Here is a 25,108-nt window from a genome sequence, read left to right as displayed (position 1 = left end):
CGAGGTCAGGAGTTCAAGACCAGCCTTGCCAACATAGTGAAACCCCATCTCTACTAAAAATACAAAAAATTAGCCGGGCATGGTGGCGGGCACCTGTAATCTCAGCCACTCAGGAGGCTGAGGCAAGAGAATCACTTGAACCCGAGAGGTGGAGGTTGCAGTGAGTGGAGATGGCGCCACTGCACTCCAGCCTGGGCGACAGTGTGAGATTCCGTCTCAAAAAAAGAAAAGAAAAAAGTCCATTGTATTTACCCAGATATTTACCATTTCTGTTTTTCTTCATTTCTGAAATTTCATATTTCCCTCTGGTGTCATTTTCTTTCAATGTGAAGAACTTCCTTCAGCATTTCTCATAGTGCCAGTCTGCTGGTAGTAAGTTCTCTTTATTTTCTTGCTTCTGGAAGTGTCTGAGTATTCTTGATCCCTCAAAGAGATCTTGAGGGATGTAGAATTCTCAGTTGACAGTTCTTTTCAGTACTTTAAAGATTTTGGCCTCCATGGTTTCTTTTTTTTTTTTTTTTTTTTTTTTTTTTGAGACGGAGTCTTGGTCTGTCACCAGGCTGGAGTGCAGTGGCGTGATCTTGGCTCACTGCAACCTCCATCTCCCAAGTTCAAGCGATTCTCCTGCTTCAGTCTCCCGAGTAGCTGGAATTACAGGCGCGTGCCACCACACTCATCTACTTTTTGTATTTTTAGTAAAGACAGGTTTTCACCATGTTGGCCAGGATGGTCTTCGATCTCCTGACCTCGTGATCCACCTGCCTCGGCCTCCCAAAGTGCTGGGATTACAGGCATGAGCCACTGCACCCGGCCCCCTCCATGGTTTCTGATACAAAATTGGTAGGCATTTGAATTCTTGTCTGCTTATATAATGTGTCACTTTTCTCTGGATGCTTTCAAGAGCTTTTCTGTCTTTGTTTTTTAGTAGTTTGGTTATGATGTGTCTGGATGTGGCATTCTTTGAGTTCAATCAACTCTAATGTTCACTGAGTTTTTGAATCTATAAATTTTTATATTTGGCTAAATTTGGGAAGTTGTTAGCCACTATTTTTTCATGCAGTTTTGTGCACCAATCTTTCTTTCTCCTTCCAGAAGTCCAATGAAATAAATATTAGATCTTTTGATACTACCCTATATTTAAGATTGTTAAATATAGGACACTACCAAAATATTGTCCTGTATTTCAGATTGATATTTAAGATTGTTCTTTAAGTCTCCATTGTTTTTTTTTAATATGTTTTTCCTCTCTGTTGTTCAAATTGGATAATTTCTGTTCATTTTTCAACTCACTGAATCTTCCCTTTAGTATCTCCATTCTGCTATTGACCTCATCTAGTGGATTTTTAATTTCAGATCTTATATTATTTAGTTCTATAGTTCCCCCCCCCCTTTTTTTTTTGAGATGGAGTCTTGCTCTGTTGCCCAGGCTGGAGTGCAGTGGCATAATCTTGGCTCACTGCAACCTCCGCCTCCCGGGTTCACGCCATTCTCCTGCCTCAGCCTCTCGAGTACCTGGGACTGCAGGCGTTCACCACCACGCCCAGCTAATTTTTTGTATTTTCAATAGAGACAGGGTTTCACCGTGTTAGCCAGGATGGTATTGATCTCCTGACCTTGTGATCCGCCTGTCTCGGCCTCCCAAAGTGCTGGGATTACAGGCGTGAGCCACCGCGCCCGGACTTTTTTTTTTTCTTTAAATGGTTACTTTTTCTCTGCTGAGAACTTCCTTCCTCCCAGTCATTTCTCTTTACTTTCACTTGTGGAACATAGATGTAACAACTGTTTTAAATCTTATTCTGATAATTCCAGCATCTGTGTCATCTCAGGGTTGACATCTGTTCATCATCGTTTGTTTCTCTTGAGAATTGGTAACATTCTTCTGGTTCTTTGTATGTCATATAATCTTGGAGTGCATCACTAATGTATTTTGAAGATTGTGTTGTAAGAGTCTGGGTGCTGTTAACATTTGGAGAATGATGATTTTGCTTTAATAGGCAATCCAGTTCCACAAGCTCTGTCTCTCCTTCTGTGGGTGATGGGTTCAATGCCAGTTTTATTTTAAAAGCGTTTGCTATGCTATTTGAGTTTGCCCTCATGTGCGCCTCTCAGTGATTTGTCTGCAATTTGAGTGATGGTTTATATCGTAGTTTATTTCTGAGAGACTTTGCTATGCCTTTGGGGTCTATTCCATGCATGTGCCACTTGGGTGAGTCTGGGACTTGTGATGGTTCCTACACAGAATTAAGGGATTCCCTTCTCTGGTCCTTGCTGGGATTTTCTTCCCTGTTTCTGGCTCCCAGGCACCCCTTTCCATTTCTCTTGCTAGAAAGATGGGTTTCTCTCAGACAGTTTTAACCTCCTTCACTGTCACACAGTTCCATGTGACTGGCACTCGAAGAGTGAGGCAGTCAAAGAAAAGAGAATAAACAACAGGATTCCTTTTACATGCTTACGGCCACAGAGACCCCTTCTCTCATTTCTTTCAGGGAAGGAGACAGGCTTTTCTCAGGCTTTGAGGTGCCTGGACTGCTGGCCAACCTTTAGGCAAGGCCAAGAGGGAAAAAAGAATGAATGTGAAAGTACGCTATCATCATGCTCTCCAGCCCACATGGATCTCTTGTCCCCATCCTCTGGCCAGAAAGTTTTGTGGGCTTTTTTGTGTTTGTTTGTTTGTTTGCTGTCTGACCCCTCACACACCTTACCCCTCAGGCAATTCTGCAAAGAAGAGGGGAAAAGAACCCAAGAAACTCCAATGTACTAATTCATCTTCCAGTTTTTATTCCTCCCCTCTATCAACCAGCTATTTTTCCTTTTCAGAATCCTCAGTTGCTTTTTGTGTTGTCCAATTTTTAATTGTAATCCGTCAGGAAGAACAGCTTGTAGTGGGCATATTATATTTTATCCAGCACTGGAATTGGCATCCAGATTTGTTTTGTTTTGTTTTGTTTTTGAGATAGTATGATAGTATCTCATTCTGCCAGGCTGGAATGCAGTAGCACAAATATAACTCACTGCAGCCTTGACTTCTGGGCTTAACTGATCCTCCCACCTCAGCCTCCCTAGTAGCTAGGACTACAGGTGTGTGCCACCACATCCAGCTAATATTTTTTTGGCGTTTTTTTGTTTTTTTGTTTGTTTTTAGTAGAGGCAGGGTTTCGCCATATTGCTCAGGCTGGTCTCAGACTCCTGGGTTCAAGCAATCCCTCCAACTTCAGCCTCCCAAAGTGCTGGCATTACAGGCGTGTAATGTGCCTGGCTGTGCCTGGCTGACACTCAGATTTTTTTTTTTTTTTTTTTTTTTTTTTATTATACTTTAAGTTCTAGGGTACATGTGCATAACGTGCAGGTTTGTTACATATGTATACTTATGCCATGTTGGTGTGCTGCACCCATCAACTCGTCAGCACCCATCAATTCATCATTTATATCATGTATAACTCCCCAATGCAATCCCTCCCTCCTCCCCCCTCCCCCCTCCCCATGATAGGCCCCAGTGCGTGATGTTCCCCTTCCCGAGTCCAAGTGATCTCATTGTTCAGTTCCCACCTATGAGTGAGAACATGCGGTGTTTGGTTTTCTGTTCTTGTGATAGTTTGCTGAGAATGATGGTTTCCAGCTGCATCCATGTCCCTACAAAGGACGCAAACTCATCCTTTTTTATGGCTGCATAGTATTCCATGGTGTATATGTGCCACATTTTCTTAATCCAGTCTGTCACAGATGGACATTTGGGTTGATTCCAAGTCTTTGCTATTGTGAATAGGACACTCAGATTTTTAATGCCTTGGTCTTACAAATGAATAGACAATTAATGGTCCTCAAACATTTGAGAAGTCTCTAGTATGAGAGACAGACGCATATGGATGTATGTCCAAGGAACTCAGAGCAACCAAAAATTGAAGTAGCCAGAAATAAACTTAAACATAAATCATTTGATCTCCTTAGATCTAAGAAAAAGTGATATCCTTGACCGGGTGCAGTGGCTCATGTCTATAATCCCAGCACATTGGGAGGCTAAGGTGAGTGGATCATTTGAGGTCAGGAGTTCGAGACCATCCTTGCCAACATGGTGAAAGCCCGTCTCTACTGAAAATATAAAAATTAGCCAGGCGCGGTGGTGGGTGCCAGTAATCCCAGCTACTTGGGAGGATGAGGCAGGAGAATCGCTTGAACCCGGGAGCGGAGGTTTCAGTGAGCAGAGATCACACCACTGTGCAACAGAGTGAGACTCCATCTCCAAAAAAAAAAAAAAACAAAGTGATCTCCTTAAAGCAAGATGCTATTTATGTAAAAGGAATAATCAGAGACTAAGAGAGAACACACAAAATTAAACATGTGTTAGCAATAAGTTTAATAAATGAATTTAACAGGTTTGGGAGAGTATATCATGCTAATCTCCTACAAATGGAGTAAAAGGAACAAGAAGGAAAATAGAAGAAAAGATCAAAGAAAATTAGAGGGCCAACATTTGGCTAAGAAATGTATGAACATTTCCTAATATTGAAGAATGTGAATTTCTGCATTGAAAGAACCCCAACACTCAACTCCCACAACAAGGCACATCCTTTGTGAAATTCGAGAATACCCAGATTAAAAAGAAGATTCTTAGAGCAGAAACAGGTCACATTCAAAGCTCAGAATAGCATCAGATTTTTCAAAAACCAACTCTGAAAGCAGGATGGTAGAAGAGTATCTTTAAAAATGTCGAGGGATTTGTGGCCTTCAATGCTGCCTAGGAAGCATTGTTCAAGCATCTCTTCCCACTGCGGGCATGTCTAAACCAGTCTCCTAAAGAGCCTGAAGCTGCGGAAGCCTTGAAACAGCTGGGTCTGGGGAGCCCTTCTGAACCATGCTCATGACTGTGTGGTCCTGAGACCCAGACTTCAAGCACTCCGGGGGCTTTGGATTGGTCATCTGCCACTGTGGAGGAGATAGATGTAGCCATGAATCAAGGCCATACCAGGTGGATAGAAGAGCTGTGGAACCTCAGAGAGCTGTCTGAAGATTCTCAAAGACCGGGTGCCTATGTGACTGTGGAAAAGATATTTCCTATCCTTGAACAGGATAGGAAAATTGAAGTGATTGAAATCACGACTGACTGAGGCAGTAGCAAGAAAAGGGTCTTTGCTTTTATAACCTTTGATGACCATGACTCCGTGGATAAGAATGTCATTCAGAAATATTATCCTGTAAATGGCCATGGCTGTGAAGTAAGAAAAGCCCAGGTTGCAGCAAGACATGGCTGGTGGCTTATCCAGCCAAAGAAGTCAAAGGGGTCCTAGAAACTGGTGGTGGTCGTGGAAGTGATTTGGTGGGAGTGACAAGTTTGGTCATGATGGCTTTGGTAACAGCAATGATGGTGGTGGATATGGTGGCAGTGGGGATGACTGTCATGGATTTGGTAATAATGGAAGCAATTTTGGATGTGGTGGAAGTGACAGTGATTTTGGCAGTTACAACAGTCAGTCTTCAAATTTTGGACCCATAAAGAGAAAAAACTTTGGAGGCGGAAGCTCTGGCCCCTATGGTGGTAGAAGCCAATAGTTTGCCAAACCCTGAAACCAAGGTGGCTGTGGTGGTTGCAGTAGCAGCAGTAGCTATGGCAGAGGCAGAGGGCATTAATTACTGCAGGAAACAAGGCTTAGCAAGAGAAATAAGGCTTAGCCAGAGCAGCGACAGGGAAGCCGCAGGTTACAACAGATTTGCGAACTCAACCAGGCACAGTGGTGGGGGCCTAACTGCTTCAGGGATATGCTTCAGACAATACTCATGTGTATGGGCAAAAGACTTGAGGGCTATCTTTGGGCTGTAATTGTATAACAGGGTATTTTAGTTTCTGTTCTCTGGAAACTAAAACAATCCAACAAAGAATTGTAATGTAGACTTTTTTTGCACCCATGCTGTTGATTGCCAGATGTAATAGTCTGATCATGACACTAAAGAAATGTGTCTTTAAAACATTCTGAGGGAAAATTGTCATTACTTTTTTTAGTTTTTATGTTTTTGTGACAGGATCTCGCTCTGTCACCCAAGCCAGAATGGAGCAATGTGATCCTTGTTCACTGTGGCCTCGAACTGCTGGACTCAGTCATCCCACCCCAGCTACCCGAGTAGCTGGGGCTACAGGTGTGTGCCACCACACCTAGCTAATATTTTAATGTTTTGTAGAGATGGGGGTCTCACCATGTTGCCCAGGCTGGTCTTGAACTCCTGTCCTCAAGCAATCCTGAGCCTCCCAAAGTTCTGTAATAACAGTCATGAGCCATCACACCTAGCCAGAAACTTATTTTTAATGTATAATTATATACCCAAACTATCAACCAATTATGATAGCAGAAGAAAGACATGTCCAGCATCTCAGAAATTTGACCTCCTGTGTGTATTTTCTCAAGGAAAGAAGCTATTAGAGGATTGTGCCACCAAGTAAAGTAAACCAAGGAGAAATGGGAGACACCAAATATAAGAAATGGAAGATTCTTATATTTCTTCCATTATATGGAAGAGATTGGAAGTCTTAGGACGACAGCTGCAGCAGGCCTAGTGAGTAGCCAGTCCAAACCATGTCATCCAGAGAGCACCAGGAAGGCGAGGGCTTCAACAGAGATGTCTTCAGAGAAAGATGAAAATCATAGATTTCTTCACATGACTGATCCTGTTTAAAGTATTGCTCAGAAGGGATTCAGAAAACCAGTAATAGTGGCATAGAAAACTAAGCAAACAAAATATAAATTCGTAACTCCATGAAAAGCAATTTGTGCTCAAAAGGAAATATGATGACAATTATAGATATTTTTGTGATGGACAGTATAACATGTCCCTGGAAAAATTTATTTTCTACAGAATTGAGCCCTAAAAATACTAGGGCAAGGAACGTATAGCTTAAGAGAGTCCTAAACAACATACCAAGTAAAAGAGAATGAGAGTGGGGATTAAACTATACATAGTGTCTAGGAATGCTCACTTGTCATAAATCCTTAGAGAAACTCAAGTGTAAAAGTTGGGATAGTGCTTTTAGAGGAAAGAAGAGGTGTTTGATTGCATTGGGGCACAGAGAGGGGCTAGCAAAGTTCTATTTATTTTCTTTCTTTTTTTTTTTTTAAGACAGGCTCTCACTCTGTCACCCAGGCTGCAGTATGGTGGCACAATCATAGCTCACTGCTTGCCTCCTGAAACTCCTGGGCTCAAGTGGTCAGCCTTCTGAGTAACTGGGACTGCAGGCATGTGCCATCACGCCCAGCAATTTTTTTTTTCTTTCTTCTTTTTTTAGGTAGGGACGGAGTCTCATTATGTTGCCCAGGCTGATCTTGAACTCCTGGGCTCAAGCAGTTCTCCCACCTTGGCCTCCCGAAGTGCTGGATTAGAGGCATGAGCCACCATGCCCTGCCAAAGTTCTGTTTCTCGATGTGGGTGTGGCTATAAGGGTATGTGCCTTGTAAAAAATAATTTTTAAAAATATATTATTAAATGTATTTTATTTTTGTATGCTTATTTCATTTTACATTTACAGTATTGTTTGGTATATTATGATGTTAATATAATATTTTTTAGAAAGACCCCAGAGAGTGGTTATTCTGGGGGAGGAGGGGTAACCAGAAGAAGGGCATGGGGGTTAGGTGCCTCTGAGGTGCTGCTGGTATTGTTACGTTTCTTTTTCTTAAGTTTTTTTTTTTTTTTTGGAGACAGAGTTGTGCTCTGTCACCCAGGCTGGAGTGCAATAGCGTGATCTCAGCTCACTATAACCTCTGCCTCCCGGGTTCAAGCAATTCTCTGCCTCAGCCTCCCAAGTAGTTGGGACTACAGGCGTGTGCCACCACGTATTTGAGAAGAGATGGGGTTTCACCATGGGACTATAGGCGTGTGCTACCACGTGTTTGAAAAGAAATGGGATTTCACCATGCTGGCCAGGCTAGTCTTGAAATCCTGACCTCAAGTGCTCCACCTGCTTTGGCCTCCCACAGTGCTGGAATTACAGGCATGAGCCACCGCGCCTGGCCTTATTGCTCTGTTTCTTGATCCGGCTACTGGTGCACACTTGTGTTCAGCTCATAGAAATTCACTGAACTTTATGTACTTTATGTACTTTATGATGTATAATGATGCTCCAATAAAAAGTATTTCTAAAAAGTACCAGAGGTTATAGGACAGGAATGGGGCAGACCACTCAAAATCCATGTAACCTTGTTACCAGATGATGAAAGCAATGATATTTCTAGTAAAACTACTGGCAGAGTTTAAAGACTTGTTGGTTGGGCGCCATGGCTCAGGCCTGTAATCCCAGCACTCTGGGAGGCCGAGACAAGCGGATCATGAGGTCCAGGAGATCAAGACCATCCTGGCTAACATGGTGAAACCCCGTCTCTACTAAAAATACAGGGAAAAAAAACTAGCCAGGCGTGGTGGTGGGCACCTGTAGTCCCAGCTACTTGGGAGGCTGAGACAGGAGAATGGCGTGAACCCGGGAGGTGGAGCTTGCAGTGAACTGAGATTGCGCCACTGCACTCCAGCCTGGGCAACAGAGCAAGACTCCGTCTCAAAAAAAAAAAAGACATTGAATTTTTCTTTTTCTTTTTTCTTTTTTTTTCCGAGATGGAGTCTTGCTTTTCACCCAGGCTGGAGTGCAGTGGCACGATCTCGGCTTGCGTCCTGGGTTCAAGCAATTCTCCGGCTTCAGCCTCCTGAGTAGCTAGGATTACAGGTGCTGGCCACCACACCCGCCTAATTTTTGTATTTTTAGTAGACACGGGGTTTCGCCACGTTGGCCAGGTGGATCTCGAACTCCTGACCTCGAATGATCCACCCGCCTCAGCCTCCCAAAGTGCTGGGATACCAGGCGTGAGCACTTTTAACATGCTGGGGAAAATGATGCCTGGACCGTGCAACTTGGTGTTGTGTTACTGTCATTTTCTATGTACTGATCGCTTGTGACTTGATTCACTCTACAGAATCTTGTTAGAACAGATCATTCTGGGCTCTGTGTCAGACAATATAGTGATAATCACGTAAACAATATATACTGATAGAACCAAAAATTTCGATATAAGTACAAATTATGGTATTGGGAGGGGGAAAGAGAAGTGAAAGTCTACCAAACAATCTAGGTTAGCATACAGTGATAGATGATCCAAAAATTATAAGTGGCCAGGCCTGGTGGCTCATGCCTGTAATCCCAGTGCTTTGGGAGGCTGAGGTGGGAAGATCACTTTAGCCCAGGAGTTCAAGACCAGCCTGGCCAAAATGGCAAAACCCCGTCTCTACAAAAAAAATTTTTTAAATTAAAAAGCAAAAATAATAAGGCATTTTTGTAAAAAGAAATTGTGGGTAAATATTGAGAGAAACCACTAAAATGAGTTGCTTCTAAGGAGGATACCTCAAAGGTCAGCGGAATGCTGGTTTTTGTTCCAAATCTTATAGCACTATCTGAGTTTTTAAAACTATGTATAACTGTAATAACATTAAAAACAATGAAAACAAAACAGCAGCTTACCAAATAAGTTTACAAATCTTCCACTAAATTCCTCAGAACATCTTACATGTACCCTTCTAAGCCTCGTAAATGTTTCTTCTACCTTTTAAGACTTTCCAAGGTCCATTCTTCCTTTTTAATGGTCAGGAGTTCGAGACCAGCCTGGCCACCATGGTGAAACCCCACTTCTACTAAAAATGCAAAAAAATTAGCAGGAGTAGTGGCAGGCACCTGTAATCCCAGCTACTCGGGAGGCTGAGGCAGGAGAATCGCTTGAACCCGGGAGGTAGAGTTTGCAGTAAGTCGAGATTGCACCATTGCATTCCAGCCTGGGCAACAAGAGCAAAACTCTATCTCAAAAATAAATAAATAAATAAAAATAAAGAGAATTTTAAGATTATTGTTTTAAAGAATAAATGTTGATATTCTTAAAGTAGTAAAATCAAGATAATGGCATATTTATTAGTAACAAAAATTTAAACAACAAAGAAAAAAGCAAATGATTTCCAAAATATCAATAACGAATCAGTAAATAAAGGTAATCAGAAGTTTAACTTACTTGTGGCTGAACACGGTGGCTTGTGCCTGTAATCCCAGCACTTTGGGAGGCTGGAGTGGGTAGATCACTTGAGGTCTAAAAAATACAGAAAATTAGCCAGGTGTGGTGGAACATGCCTGTGGTCCAGCTACTCAGGAGGCTGAGACAGGAGAATCACTTGAATCTAGGAGGCGAGACCAGCCTGGGCAACATGATGAAACCCCGGCCCTACCAAAAATAAAAAAATTAGCCCTGTGTGGTAGTGGGAGCCTAGGTACTCAGGAGGCTGAGACAGGAGACTCACTGGAGCCCAGGAGGCAGAGGTTTCAGTGAGCCGAGATAGCACCATTACACTCTGGCCTGGGCAACAGAACGAGACTCTGTCTCAAATAATAAAAATAAATAAAAGAACTAAAAGTAATTCTCAAGTGATGAGTATGTAAAGTGGAGATGAAACAAGAGGAAAGGCATAACTATTGAAGCTGGTGATGGGTACCTGGGAGTTTTTGGGTTTTTTGTGTGTGTTTTGTTTTTATAATACCTTTTCTGTTTACCATAGCGAAATGATAGATACATGGGTGTTTATTACATTCTTGTGCTCACTTTGTGTATATGCATTTGAAGTTTTCTATTATATAATAATTTTTTTTTAAAAGCAATATTTGGCTAGCCACAGTAACTCACACCTGTAATCCCAGCATTTGCGGACGTCAAAATAGGTTGATTGCCTGAGCTCGGGAGTTCGAGACTGGCCTGGGCAACATGATGAAATCTCATCTCTACCAAAAATACAAAAATTAGCCAGTCATGGTGATGGATGCCTGTAGTCCCAGCTACTCAAGATTCTGAGGAGGAAGATAGCTTGAGACTGGGAAGTGGAGGTTGCAGTGAGCCCAGATCGCACCACTGCACTCCAACATGATTGACAGAGTGAGACGCCATCTCAAAAAAAAAAAAGAAAAAGAAAAAAAAGCAACATTCTGGCTTACCGTATTAGAAAGTCAAAAGATAATATTTAGGGCTGGGTGCAGTGGCTCATGCTTGTAATCCTAGCACTTTGGGAGGCCAAGGCGTACAGATGACCTGAGGTCAGGAGTTCAAGATCAGCCTAGCCAACATGGTGAAAACCCATTTCTACTGAAAATACAAAAATTAGCTGGGTGTTGGTGGTGGGTGCCAGTAATCCCAGCTACTTAAAAGGCTGAGGCAGGAGAAGCACTTGAACCCAGGAGGTGAAGGTTGCATTGAGCCGAGGTTGCACTGCTACACTCCAGCCTGGGCAATAGAGCGAGACTGTGTCAAAACGAAAAAAAAAAAGAAAGAAAGAAATAACAATGTAAACATATTATTTAGAAGTGTGGAAGTAAATAAGAGTGAAAACAGGGTCGGGCGTGGTGGCTCATGCCTGTAATCCCAGCACTTTGGGAGGCCGAGGCGGGCAGATCATGAGGTCAGGAGATCGAGACCATCCTGGCTAACACGGTGAAACCCCATCTCTACTAAAAATACAAAAAATTAGCTGGGCATGGTGGTGTGCGCCTGTAGTCCCAGCTACTCGGGAGGCTGAGGCAGGAGAATGGCCTGAACCTGGGAGGCGGAGCTTGCAGTGAGTGGAGACTGCGCCACTGCACTCCAGCCTAGGCAACAGGAGTGAGACTCCATCTCAAAAAAAGCAAAAAAAAAAAAAAAAAAAAAGTGAAAACAGTTAATGGACATCAAAGTGGATGCCTCTGGGGATGAGAACTGAGCTTGGGGAGGGCTAGAGGAGGGAACATCTCTGTATTAGAAGGCTTTGATGTTCTTTTATTTTGAAACCTTATGCATGTATAACTTTGATAATATATTCATTTGTGGATGCCACATTGTTTTCAAGGAAAATACCCATGTGATCTTACATGAATAATCAGGCATAGACCAATGCTTTGAATATATAAAAATTCTGTTTAGCCATGATCATTTTGGCAGTATGCCACTTATTTCTGTTGCCAAAGGCAGTGATTGAAATTTGAATTCCTACCTGGGATGAGTAGGGCTTAGAGGTTTGATTGCATGTAGTTTCCCCCTGTCTGTACTTCGGCGCCCAGCAGTTTGTTCTTTATGCAACATCAAAGAGTGATCATAAATAAGCTTATCTCACTCTCCGGTTTGAAAGCTACTAAACGTCTTTCATTGCAATTAGAATAAAATTCAAATTCTTTGGCATGGCCTACACACGAGGCCCTAAATAATGTAAATGATTGGACTCCACCTAGTTCTCCTGTCACTCTCCTCAATCACCATGCCCCAGGCTCGATGGCCTTCCTTGGCACATCCACAGCTCATTCCTACCTCAAGGCCTTTGACTTGCCATTGCTCATGAGACTGACTGCTTACCATCACTCAGGATCTCATTTAAAACTTAATTCCTGAAAAAGGTACCTTCCTGACCATCAAGCTAGAGGAGCTTCCTGCACCCCTTCTCTTCCCATAGCTGTGGTCTCCAGTGTGGTCTTCAGACCAGAAGCGTCAGTATCCCCTGCAAGCTTTTCATTTTGGGTTGTTTTCTCTGGAAATGCAGTCTTAGGCCCCACCACAGATGCACTGAAGGAAAAGCTTACATTTTAACCAGACCCCAAAGTGATTGCGCTTTTAAAATTTCAGAAGCACTGATCTAGAGGTTCCCCTTCTAATTTTCCTGTGTATCTGTCACCAGGTGTGTCCATTTCTGCAGGTAACCTGGCGTTTGTTTACCTGTTTATTTCTTTCCTAAATAGAATTTAAGGTCCACAAGGGCAGCACCTTGTCTGGCTCGTTCACTTCTGCATCCCCAGCACCTAGCACCAGTGCACACAGTACATGCTCAATAAGTATTTAGATGAGTGAAAGAATGCATGAATATAATGCAAATTATTTTATGTTCTTTGAAATGTATAACTGAAGGCTGGGTGTGGTAGCTCAGCCTGTAATCCCAGCACTTTGGGAGGCAACGTGGGAGGATTGCTTGAGCCCAGTACTTTGAGACCAACCTTGGTACATGGCAAAGCTGCAACTCTACAAAAAATACAAAAAAAAAAAAAAAAAGAGTTGAGTGTTGTATAGTCTCAGCTACTTTGGGAGGCTGAGGCAGGAGAATCACTTGAACCTGGGAGGTCTAGGCTGCAGTGAGTCCTGATTGCAACTGCACTGTAGCCTGGGCAACAGAGGAACATCCTGTCTCAAAAAAAAAAGGATTGTATAATTGTACAATAAAAATCTTCATGGCTTTCACTTGTTTGTAAAATCAGGGTGATTTTTCTCTCCCAACATCACTGTTATGCAGGGGTTTCATTCTCTATCTTGGGCATTGAGTGCCATTAAATTATTGTAGCCCATGAAGAACCACGTATTTATTCTTGCTTTGGGGCAGTTTGCCTTCAGAACCAAAGTTTAGATTTTATTTAGAGTGTTTCTCTACTGACTTAACACCATAACTGGTTATGTTTTTTAGTACTTAAGAAGCACTCTCATTCCATCCAGAGTTAACATTATATTTAAAGGTTTTGTTATTCAAAATGAGTGTTAGCTTGATATTTATATCAAGTTTTACCAAATAAGTATTAACAATTTAAAAAAGAAAGTCGTTTTAAAAATGTTAAGTCAGGCCGGGCACGGTGGCTCAAGCCTGTAATCCCAGCACTTTGGGAGGCCGAGACGGGCGGATCACGAGGTCAGGAGATCGAGACCATCCTGGTTAACACGGTGAAACCCCGTCTCTACTAAAAAAAAAAAAAAAAAAAAAAAAAAATGTTAAGTCAAATGCAAGATTTAAAGTTAAATTGCAAATAAAAACTAATAGGGCATATAATGTATCCGGTTTTTTACCTCTGAGATAGGAGTCCAGGAAAGACCTACGGTTTCTGATATTATCCCATATTTTTTTTTTTTTTTTTTTTTTGGAAATGGAGTTTTCTCTTGTTGCCCAGGCTGGAGTGCAGTGGTGCAGTCTCGGCTCTGCTCCCCAGGTTCAAGAGATTCTCCTGCCTCAGCCTCCCATTTAGCTGGGATTACAGGTGCACGCCACCATGCCCAGCTAATTTTTTGTATTTTGAGTACAGACAGGGGTTTCACCATGTTGGCGAGCCTGGTCTCGAAATCTTGACCTCGTGATCTGCCTGCCTCGGCCTCCCAAAGTGCTGGGATTACAGGCGTGAGCCACCATGCCCAGCCCTACATTTAAAAAATACATTCCCAGTGTATTGCTTAATGCATATCCTGGTGAAATTTGTGAAGAAACAACTTTTCAATCTATATTCTCTGAGTGAACAAATAGCACCCCTTACATCTGGCTTTCAACTGGGGATAGTTGTGTCCTGGCAGACATTTGGCAATGGCTGTGACTGCGTTTTTGGTAGTCACACCTGGGGTGGAGGAGTACTAGCAGCATCTAGTTGGGGGAGCCCCAGGGTACTGTTAGTTATGTAATACACAGAACACTCCCCAGCACAAAGAATTATGTAGCCCAAAATGTCAGTGGTCCACTGTTAAGAGACCCTGGCTTAAGCAGAGAGAAGTCTCCTTCTGCAAATACTAATGCCACTGGAAAATGAATACTTTGCCCTACCTTTTGGAAAAGAGAATATATAGAAATTGGCAACTGAGAGATTCAGATGAGTATACTGGCACTTTTAGATATGTTCATTTTAGATGATTATTTTTAATCAGAAATCTAGTGACTGGCCTCCCTCTTTGGGGTAAATCACTCCCTCAACACAGGACATTTAAGACATTTGACAACTTAGTTGATTTTAGAATTGGATAACATTCTCAAATAATTTTACATTTTTTTAAATAGGGAAATTCCAATATAGGGTTACCGGTTTTCCTTATTTTACAGATGGGGTCGAGGATTTGGTCTTTTGGGTTCCATTTTTGGAAAGGATGGTGTATTAAACCAGCCAAACAGTGTCTTTGGACTTATATTTTATATACTACAGTTATTACTTGGTAAGTATTTATCAATACAAAAATAAGTTTGTTATATTCCGTTTAGTACTTTGTGTCTTTGTGCTGAAGTGTCTTGATGTTAAATAAAAGCATGTGTTATTTATAGAGCCACTAGCGTGTACAACATCTTTGTATTGTGAAAACTTGATTCGCTAAGATTTTATTATATTAATGTTGAATTTATGTCAATTGCTGTTTAATCATGGAGAGCTGTATCTCATGATGTCCAGAAAAACCAGTCCCATTCCAGGAAATTATCACTCCCATCTTCCCTATAAATGTGTTTCCTATTTTATAGACTCTGTAGCCTTGTAAAAATATCATATATTAAGGGGACATTAATGAGAAACCATATTCATAATCCCATCACCTTTACATATCCAGTATTTCTACAGTCTTTGCTTTTAAGAATAGTTTTGGGGCCAGGCGCAGTGGCTCATGCCTGTAATCCCAGCACTTTGGGAGGCCAAGGTGGACAGATCACCTGAGGTTGGGAGTTTGAGACCAGCCTGACCAACATGGTGAAAGTCTGAATCTACTAAAAATACAAAATTAGCCGGGCGTGGTGGTGCATGCCTGTAATCCCAGCTACTTGTGAGGCTGAGGCCGGAGATTCACTTGAACCCGGGAGACGGAGGTTGCAGTGAGCTGAGATCGCACCATTGCACTCCAGCCTGAGCAACAAGAGCGAAACTCTGTCTCACAAAAAATAAATAAATAAATAATAATAATAATTTGGGGCCAGGTGCGGTGACTCACACCTGTAATCCTAGCACTTTGGGAGGCCGAGAAGGGCAGATCACTTGAGCCCAGGAGCAACATGGCGAGAGACTGTCTCTACAGAAAAAAAAAAATTAGCCAGGTTCTGGCGGCACGCACCTGTAGTTCCAGCTACTTGAAAGTCTGAGGTGAGAGAATCGCTTGAGCCCAAGAGATGGAGGTTGCAGGCAGCCGAGATCACACCACTGCACTCCAGCCTGGGGGACAGAGCAAGACCGTGTCTCAAAAACTAATAATAATTTAATATGAACTATATTTCAACATAGTGTCGTTTATCCTGTTATTGTTAACATCTAGGTTTCACACCTTTGACTTCTGCAAATAATGCTGCACTGATCAACTTTGTTTAAAGACCTCCCACTCCTTCCTTAAGTATCTCCACAAAATAAATTTCCAGGCATAGGATCAAAAAACACAGATAATATCTATTTTAATCGGTGTTACCAAGTTGCTTTCCCTCAGTTCTTTGGTTTCCCTGAAACTCTAGCAGTCTTTATTTTTAAGATGTGTTTTGTAAAATTTCTTTTTTTTTTTTAGTCATAATGATAATCTTCACCAGGAAAAACTACTAATAGTTACACATTAGTACCTATTACTTTAAATTTTACTCTTTTTAATTTCCTTTTATTGTCCATTTAGATACTGGATCCCGATAATAGTACGTTTTTATTGTGTTACAAACATTTAACGCATTCTTTATCTTTTTTTGTTAGTGTTATAAATTTATATTTTATTAAATTTTTATACTTTCAGAGTTAAATCCATCCATTGTTACCTTTGAATTTTATTTTTCTTCTTTTTTATAGATCTTGTTGCATACCAATGCTTTTGTATTTTAATTGTTAATATTCCATTATCTGTCCGCTCTTTTGATTTGGTTCATTAAAAATACATGTAACTCTTCTATCTGAAATTGATTTGTTATGAGGCAAATTATAAATCTAAATCATTCTCAGTAGTTCTGTCGAGTTTGCCCAGTTCCATATCTGCGTATCTTGCAGAAGTTCAAAGATGTGTGCACACAGATATTCATAGCAGTACAGTGTGAAATAGCAAAAAAAAAAAAAAAAAGTTAGCTTAGAAATAGGTAATGGTTGAATAAAGTAGAAAATACTGTGAAATACTATGTAGCCATTAAAGGAAAAAGGAGATCTATATTTATATCCTAGAAAGATAAATATACTATTTAGTGAAAAATGCAAATTTTGGTATAATATGTATAGGATAAACATGTTTGTATACATGCATGTAAATGCATAGAAAGGGATCTGGTGGTTGGGCAGGGGGGAGAAATTGCACTGTATTCTGCATATTTCCATTTTGCTGGATTTCTAGAGAAGAGTATGAAGTATAAGCCCAAATATTTGCAAGGCATTTTCCCTTAAAGGCAGAGAACCTAAGAAAAGCCTTTCACTAGATTAACTTTTGAAGATAGAGGTGCTACAGCCAAATTTCTTTTTATACCATTAATTTAATGCCATGCTGTATGCATATTTTAAATCATATGTATCATATGTGTTTTTTCATTCGCATTTTTTGACTTGCATTTGAACGCTTCATGTGCCTTCTAATGTTGGTGTCTTCATATGAGGCACATTTGAACTAACCTAACAATTTCCAGAGCACATCTATACTCACTTTTTTTTTTTCTTTTTTATTGTAGTTTAAGTTCTAGGGTACATGTGCACAACGTGCAGGTTTGTTACATATGTATACATCTGTACTCCCTTCTAAGCTGTTTGAGACACAGCATTTTTAATTTAATTTTTTCATAGGTAATCCATTCACATGGTTCAAAACTTTTAAAAAAGGACCAGGCGCAGTGGCTCATGCCAATAATCCCAGCATTTTGGGAGGCCAACATGGGCGGATCACGAGGTCAGGAGTTCAAGACCAGCCTGGCCAACATGGTGAAACCCCGTCTCTGCTAAAAATACAAAAATTAGCCGGGTGTGGTGCCACGCGCCTGTAATCCCAGCTACTTGGGAGGCTGAGGCAGGAGAATTGCTTGAACCCGGAAGGCGGAGGTTGCAGTGAGCTGACATTGTGCCACTACACTCCAACCTGGGCGACAGAGCGAGACTCCTTCAGGAAAACAAAATGTATATATATAAAATGTTACACAAAGAAAAATCTGTCCCACCCCTTCTCTTTTTCCATGGTTTCCACTGCTCCTCAGCCCCAACTGGTAGCTTGTTATTGTTTTAGAGTTTCTTTTTGCATATATGAGAAAGTACACATACACAATCTTAATTTTCCTCCTTTTTAAAATATAAAAGGCAGATGCTATACCCACTGTTCTACAGCTTGCATTTTCTTTTCTTTTTTTGCTTGATGGATATATTGTGGGGATTTTTCCATATCAGTTTATTAAATGTCTTCATTCTTTTTTACAGCTGCAGACTAATCCATTGCACAGTTGTACCATCATTTATTTAGAGTTACAGCACATTTTAAATTCCATTGGGAATTTTACCCTGAGCCACAAGTACCTAGTTGCATTACGGTAGTATTTAACGGAGAGCTGGTATTTATACACTATTCTAAGTGCTTTAACCCTGCATTATCTCAGCTCATTTAATTGTCCAGCAGTCTTGGCAAGTAAGCATGATTGTTATCCCAATTTTACAGTTGAGAAAAGAGAGGCATGGAGGAAGAAATAACTTGCCTGTATCATTTTGAAATTAACTTTCTTAGATAAAATTGTGACCGCATTAATTTTGAAATGTTAGTTGTTTAGCATAGGTGAAGTCAGCAAACTTTTTCAGTAAAGGGCCTGGCAGAAAATTGACTTTGCCAGTTGCTGCAGCCATTCAACTCTGCCTTCTAGTGTGAAAGCAGTCACAGACATTACATAAATGAGTGAGCATGGCTGAGTGCCAATAAAACTTTATTTACTAAAGCAGGTAGCTGGCCAGATTTGCTAGTCCCTGCAATAATTCAGCAGCACCTTAGTCTTGAAGTGCCCTATGAAAACATCTAGTCCCGTGGCTGTGGCCCAGCCAGCCCATACACATCTTCTTACTGCTTTTCTTTTTGCCAACAGGCACCAGGATTTCAGCTCTTTAATTGACTTCTTTAAACCTGCTCCCACAGGTTATTTTGTTCCTGTTTCTGTTATCTTTATCCATGAGTCATTGGGTAGGAGGGTAGTTTAACATGCTCTGCCTTCTCTGTCCTTGAAAATAAATGCACATATTCTCCATGTGCATTTGGCCACAGGAAACTAAAAACAATACATGTGAAGATAGAGTCCAGAATTCAGGTGCCTTTTTTTTTTTTTTTTTTTTTTTTAAGTGAGACAGAGTCTTACTCTGTTGCCCAGGCTGGAGTGCAGTGGTGCAATCTCATCTCACTGCAACCTCCGCCTCCTGGGTTCAAGTAATTCTCATGCCTCAGCCTCCCTTGTAGCTGGGGTTGCAAGCGTGCAATACCATGCCAATGTTTGTTTGTTTTTTTTTTTTTTTTTTGGTATTTTTTAGTAGAGGAGGGTTTAACCATGTTGACCAGGCTGGTCTCAAACTCCTGACCTCAAATGATCTGCCTGCCTCAGCCTCCCAAAGTGCTAAGATTACAGGCATGAGCCACCGCGCCTGGCTTTAAGTGCTTTTTGTACTGAGAGCCTGGGTTTAGCACACATGTCCACCATTTTTCTTGATCGGGTTTGGCCCACATACAGCCAATGAGCTGTGGTTTCCCTTATCCACCAGGGTGAGCCCTTCCTGAAATGTTTAGCAAGAGTTTTTTTCTCTCCTCAGCAGCTTGTTGATGTAGTCACCTCTCATTGTGGATTTTTAATCAATTTGATCTAAACATGGAAAAGCAAATTTTACTTTCCACAGATGGGGAGGCTGTAGTGAAAACCAGAGAAGGTTCTCACCAAATGTGTGCAGCTCGGAAGAAAAAGGCTGTGGTCCTCATGTCCCTTTATTCATTTGGTGTCTTGGGGCTGTTGATGTTACAAGTCAGCTTCATTGCTTAATGTGATTGTGAGACTGCATGTTTACTTTGTGTGCATATTTTCAAGTAGGTTAGTTTGTGAAATTAGTAATATTTCACCTGAAAGACTGAGAAATCAACAACATTGCAGCTATAAAACTGGCATTTGGCTGAGCATGGTGGCCCACGCCTGTAATCCCAGCACTTTGGGAGGCTGAGGCGGGAGGATCACCTGAGGTCAGGAGTTGGAGACCAGCCTGGCCAACAAAAAATTAGCTGGGCATGGTGGCACATGCCTGTAATCCTGGCTACTTGGGAGGCTGAGGCAGGAGAATTGCTTAAACCTGGGAGGTAGACGTTGCAGTGAGGTGAGATTGTATCACTGCACTCCAGCCTGGGCAATACAGTGAAACCCCATCTCAAAACCCTGAAAAGCTAGCATTTGATCTGCAGAGTCCACCTGTATAATTTTAACGAAACAGACCAGTATTTCTGTTCTCAATTTTCAGAGTTTGGCAGGAAGATCAGTATTCAAACACTGCAGCAAGTCACACAGTGTTAGTCCTTGTCACTCAGAAAGCCTCTCTCCAGCGCCAAGGCCTGATTGAGCCCGCCTCTCTTCTCTTACAGGCATGACAGCAAGCGCCATGGCGGCTTTGATCCTCATGACGTCCTCCATCGTGTCGGTCGTGGGGTCCCTGTACCTAGCCTACATTCTGTACTTTGTGCTGAAGGAGTTCTGCATTATCTGCGTCGTCACGTACGTGCTGAACTTCCTTCTTCTCATTATCAACTACAAACGACTAGTTTACTTGAACGAGGCCTGGAAGCGGCAGCTGCAGCCCAAGCAGGACTGATGCCCGACGGACTCTGCCCTGACAGTCTCAAGCCCCTTTTCCATTCAGTTTATTTTGCAGCAGGTTTTTATTATTATTATTATTCACAACAGACACTTTCCCTGAGAATCTCAAACTGATTTTTAAAAATCCTGTAAATTAGAAAGGGCCCTCGCTATTTTCTGTGTCAATCTTCATTTTCAATATGGATACAAAAAGGATACGCCGAGCCAATCAAAGACAAGCTTTAACTTTACTTTCAAGATGTTTCTGAAATGATAAAATGTAGCCCTAGCCCCCGCCCTCAATTGTAAAGTCAGCAACCATTGCTAGTAATTCTTTAATGTGCATAAATTCAATTTCAGGTATAACAAATGTGATCATGACATGAAAATATTCTAGAATAGATACTGTATTAAATATTGCCATGTTTACAATATGTAATATGTTTTTAGCTGATGGATTTAAACATGTAGATTCAACTAGAATCCATTTATGTGATATTTGTAAATAAAGGTAGAAATATTAGATCCATTTCTGCAGAACTTACTGTACAGTTTAGTTGGAGTGTAGCATTGAAGAACTGTCAGCTGAGCGTTGACTGAGGAGATAGTGAAAATAGCCTATACACAGCATCTTGTGGAAAGTACTGGCAGCTGTGGGGGTGCAGCAAATAATAGGGTGAAAAAAATAATAATAGGGTTGTTGGTTCCCTTTCATCTCCCTCTTCTGAAAGGAAGAAATTGAATTGGAATGTTTAAGTCCTGTTTGTGTCCAGTCATAAAACTGGGCCAATTGTTAACCTTACAGATGAGTCATGTGGCCAGACCTTCAAGTCCAAGGCCTTCAGGACACCAAGGATGGGAAAATGGGTATTTTTTCTTTGGAGAAAAGCTGGAAATATAACCCTGGCATTATTAGGTAAAGTTTCTTCCACCAGTTGAATTTTCATGCAGATATTTTTCCTTAATGTTGGTGCCAGTCAACCAAACAGTATTATGATGGAAAAGACCAGTCTAAGCCCCGTCGCTCCAGAGTGGGAGCCAGTGTTCTTGCTAATTGTTTCTTTCTGCACTAACCACTCGGATGTCTAATTTAGTTGTTTTGCAGTCAAATACTGGATTTGTAACCTTCAGGGCTGACATGCTGCGCAGTTTGCTTCATTGGGAGAATAGGAACAGGTAGACACATCTCAAGGCTAAATCTGGTCGTGTCGCCACTGCTCTCATAATGACACACATGCAGTAAGAAGAATTTTGGAAGGGATTCGAGTAAACCCAAATGAAATTGTGACAGGACGTTTGTATGGTTAACATCTGATATCAGAATGTTAAAAGTGCCTTCTGTCTTAAATCTCAAACCAAATATTTTGTGTGTTGACCTTGGGCAGAAGTGTCCTGCCCTCCTGTCTTCACCGTCAGGTAGAAAACCCGCACTCTGCAGAAGGGTCCTGTGTGATCATTTTACTCCTCTGGTTGGGAAGCAGCAGTAATGTTTTTGCTTCCAATCTGATTACTCATTTTATGTTAAAAACAGTCAATGAGACCAGTACCTCTTGAGTGCTTTATTTGCCTTCTCTTTGAAGGGAGGGGACAGGCTCTGCTCTGTAAACTCAAATGTGTAGGATCAGCAACAATTCTGTAGCTTCCAACTGACTCAGAATTGACGCAATGTAGGTCTTCTAGCCCGAGGCAGGTATCAAGTCCGAATTGTAATGAACTTTTCACCAGTTTCAACCAGTTTCTTAAAAGATAGCTTAACTCAAGATTTCATCAAGACTTGTGCTTTCCCATGAATGTGAATCTTTCAATGGCTGTTGGAGTATGGATGTACTGTTCTTGTATTCTGAAGTAGTTAACGAATCTAGAAAGCACTGATTGGCCGTCTGGTGCCTATGGAGAAAGAAGTCCTCAGGTTTTAGGGCTGTACAGTGAGGCCGTCTTATAGCAGCGCGTCCAGCTCTACCAAGGCAGTCCTCTGGTTCTTTTCTCTAAGCTACAGTGGAAATGGCCTAATGGTTAAAACTGTGGTACACATAACACCGGTTGTGCTAAACAAGTTCCTCGTGTCCCAGTATCCAATGGTTTTTCATCCTATTTTGTATCAATCAGCAGAGTATAGTTAAAGCTTGTCTTGATGTTGCATTCTTGCAAATGCCTTCAACTCTTACCTGAGAAAACATGGGAAAATGGTCAGCCAGACCCTTTCAGTTTTTCCTTTGCTTTTCTAAACCTCGGTGAAACCACTGTTTCAGTTGTATAAAATTTTTTTGCCACATGCTTATGCCCAGTCGGATTAATACCCTTTTTTCTCACTGAGAGAGGAACACGTACTGCCTGTCATAACAGCATTGTAATGCCAGTGTCTCAGTAAGTAACAGAACCCTGGTGGTGGTAATTGGGTGTTTTTTGCCCTGGAGAATTCAGATTCCCTTCTATACCTTCTATTCTGCCCAGAAGAGGGGGGAATCACCAGTGTTATAAAATTAGAAGATTGTTTTGCCGGTTTTAGACTGAATATTTGAACACTGCAGCATTACTAGCCACCAGTGTTAAAGGACAGATGAGGGGAAACATTTGTTTTTAGCAGTAATTCCATGCTTCATCTTTTTTAAGTAATTTGTTCCAAATGAAGCCATTTATTGACTTGATGCTCACAAATATCATTTGAAGAAATAAGACGAATTGGGGTTAGATGATAAATTCTCGGGAATCTGGGTGATTTGGAAGATTTCATTTGGTTTTGCATTACAGCTAGTTGCTCTTAGTAAAGGTAAATTTCTGGTGAAATAACTCAGGTTTAACTGGCTGTGTGCCCAGAATCACTGTTCCTTTATACATGTATCTTCTCCTTAAATTCATTACTTTCAAATGATGTTCAAAGCATTGACTATTTTCATTCAAAGAGACTACGTTCAAAGAGGACCAAGACTACAGTGAAATTAAAACTATTTGCTGGCCGGGCATGGTGGCTCACACCTGTAATCCCAGCACTTTGGGAGGCCGAGGCAGGTGGACCACCTGAGGTCAGAAGTTCAAGACCAGTTGACCAACATAGTGGAACTCTATCGCTACTAAAAATACAAAAGTTAGCTGGGCATGGTGGCAGGCACCTGTAATGCCAGCTACTCCGGAGGCTGAGGCAGGAGAATTGCTTGAACCCAGTAGGCAGAGATTGCAGTGAGCCATGATTGTGCCATTGCACTCCAGCCTGGGCAACGAGTGAAACTCTGTCTCAAATAAAAAATAAATGAAAACTATTTTTTGGCTATTGTTTTCCATTTAATTTTTGAAAAGACTATTGGCAAAAGTACAGTTATCTTCAGCAGTTACTTCATAACTTAGATTGGTACCAAAAGTGACAGGAAAATCTTGTCTTGAAAATCAGTATTAGACAGATGCCAACAAGGAGGCCCACTGTGACTTCAGGTAACCTATTTGGGGAGACAGACCTAATGACCTATTATGCAATTTCTGTCCTCATGTCTTTTGCTCCAACACACAAGCATTGGTGAAACATTTCAGACACCTCAGGCAGCACTTATGGTTTCTAATTGTGAGAACTACCCTTCCATCAAACCAAAAAGGCAAGGGTGGGAGCCCCAGCTACTTACTTAAACATGTTTTTACTACAAATTCGCCTAGAAAAGGTGAAATGTTTTGTTATAAAACTGTATTAGGCATGACCTAAGTATTAGGTGTATGATCTGTCTAGTATGTTCCATGAGAAAGATTTCTTACTAGTGCTTTAAGCTCCAGAGTAAACGTTCATTTAAAATGGAGTTCACTGGGCAGGTTTCCCCTTTAATCTAGATAGAAATACTCTTTTATCAGAGATTTAAGGCGCCGTTTTGCTAACTGGTAAATAAAACCAAATGTAAATATGTAAGAATGTTTATTTGTTGCACATAACTTTTTTGGTATAAAATAAATGTAGAAGTTACCTGTGGAAGTTGTGCTCCCATTATTCTTAAACTGCAGGGTTGCATTCCAAAAAAGAAGCGGAAACAAGGTCTTTTTAGACTCGGTAGGAGCCTTATATTCTTGAAGTCAATACTGTAACCTCATTTCTAAGGTATACAGAGTTGATTCTTTTTCTCTTAAATCATACGTAACTTGCAGAAGATTCAGAGTCCTCAGACCTCTAGATCTTGGAATTCCTGTGGGCTTATGATGTATGTGATTGTCAAGAATTAATGACAAAATGTGTCACTGACTACTGTTCTGTGAACACTCAGAATGTATTAATGAGCTCTTTTTCCATAGTTTTACTTTAGCTTACCTTGAATACTCCATGTATAATCCTCTAAAAAGGTAGCATCGGCAAGAAGGATGAATCTGTTGGAAATACAGCTGAGCTATCCTTCATGGACTAGAACAAGTGTGTTCTGTGCTGGAGCTTAAGACCTGTGGAAAGGGACACTGCCCCCACCGGGCGCAATGGCTCACGCCTGTAATCTCAGCACTTTGGGAGGCAGAGGTGGGTGGATCACGAGGTCAGGAGTTCAAGACCAGCCTGGCCAACATGGTAAAAGCCCGTCTCTACTGAAAATACAAAAAAACTAGCCAGGATTGTGGTGTGTGCCTGTAA

At 41.3% G+C, this 25,108-nt stretch overlaps 1 protein-coding gene across 1 annotated transcript in view; it reads left to right on the top strand.

Annotated features, from left to right (window-relative positions):
* The window catches only part of VKORC1L1 (vitamin K epoxide reductase complex subunit 1 like 1), an 88,689-nt gene extending 64,223 nt beyond the window's left edge, over window positions 1–24,466 (top strand). The window contains exons 2-3 of the mRNA XM_030933139.1: window positions 14,854–14,963; window positions 20,313–24,466. Of these exons, the coding sequence (XP_030788999.1) occupies window positions 14,854–14,963; window positions 20,313–20,539 (337 nt within the window). The 3' untranslated portion in view covers window positions 20,540–24,466. The remainder of the gene's footprint in view (window positions 1–14,853; window positions 14,964–20,312) is intronic.
* The last annotated feature ends 642 nt before the right edge of the window (window positions 24,467–25,108 follow it).

This window comes from Rhinopithecus roxellana, chromosome 6 (assembly GCF_007565055.1).
Source record: "Rhinopithecus roxellana isolate Shanxi Qingling chromosome 6, ASM756505v1, whole genome shotgun sequence".
Classification (NCBI taxonomy): Eukaryota; Metazoa; Chordata; class Mammalia; order Primates; family Cercopithecidae; genus Rhinopithecus; species Rhinopithecus roxellana.
The sequence above is the reverse complement of the archived record's forward strand: the minus strand, read 5'-3'. Positions and strand labels throughout refer to the sequence as shown.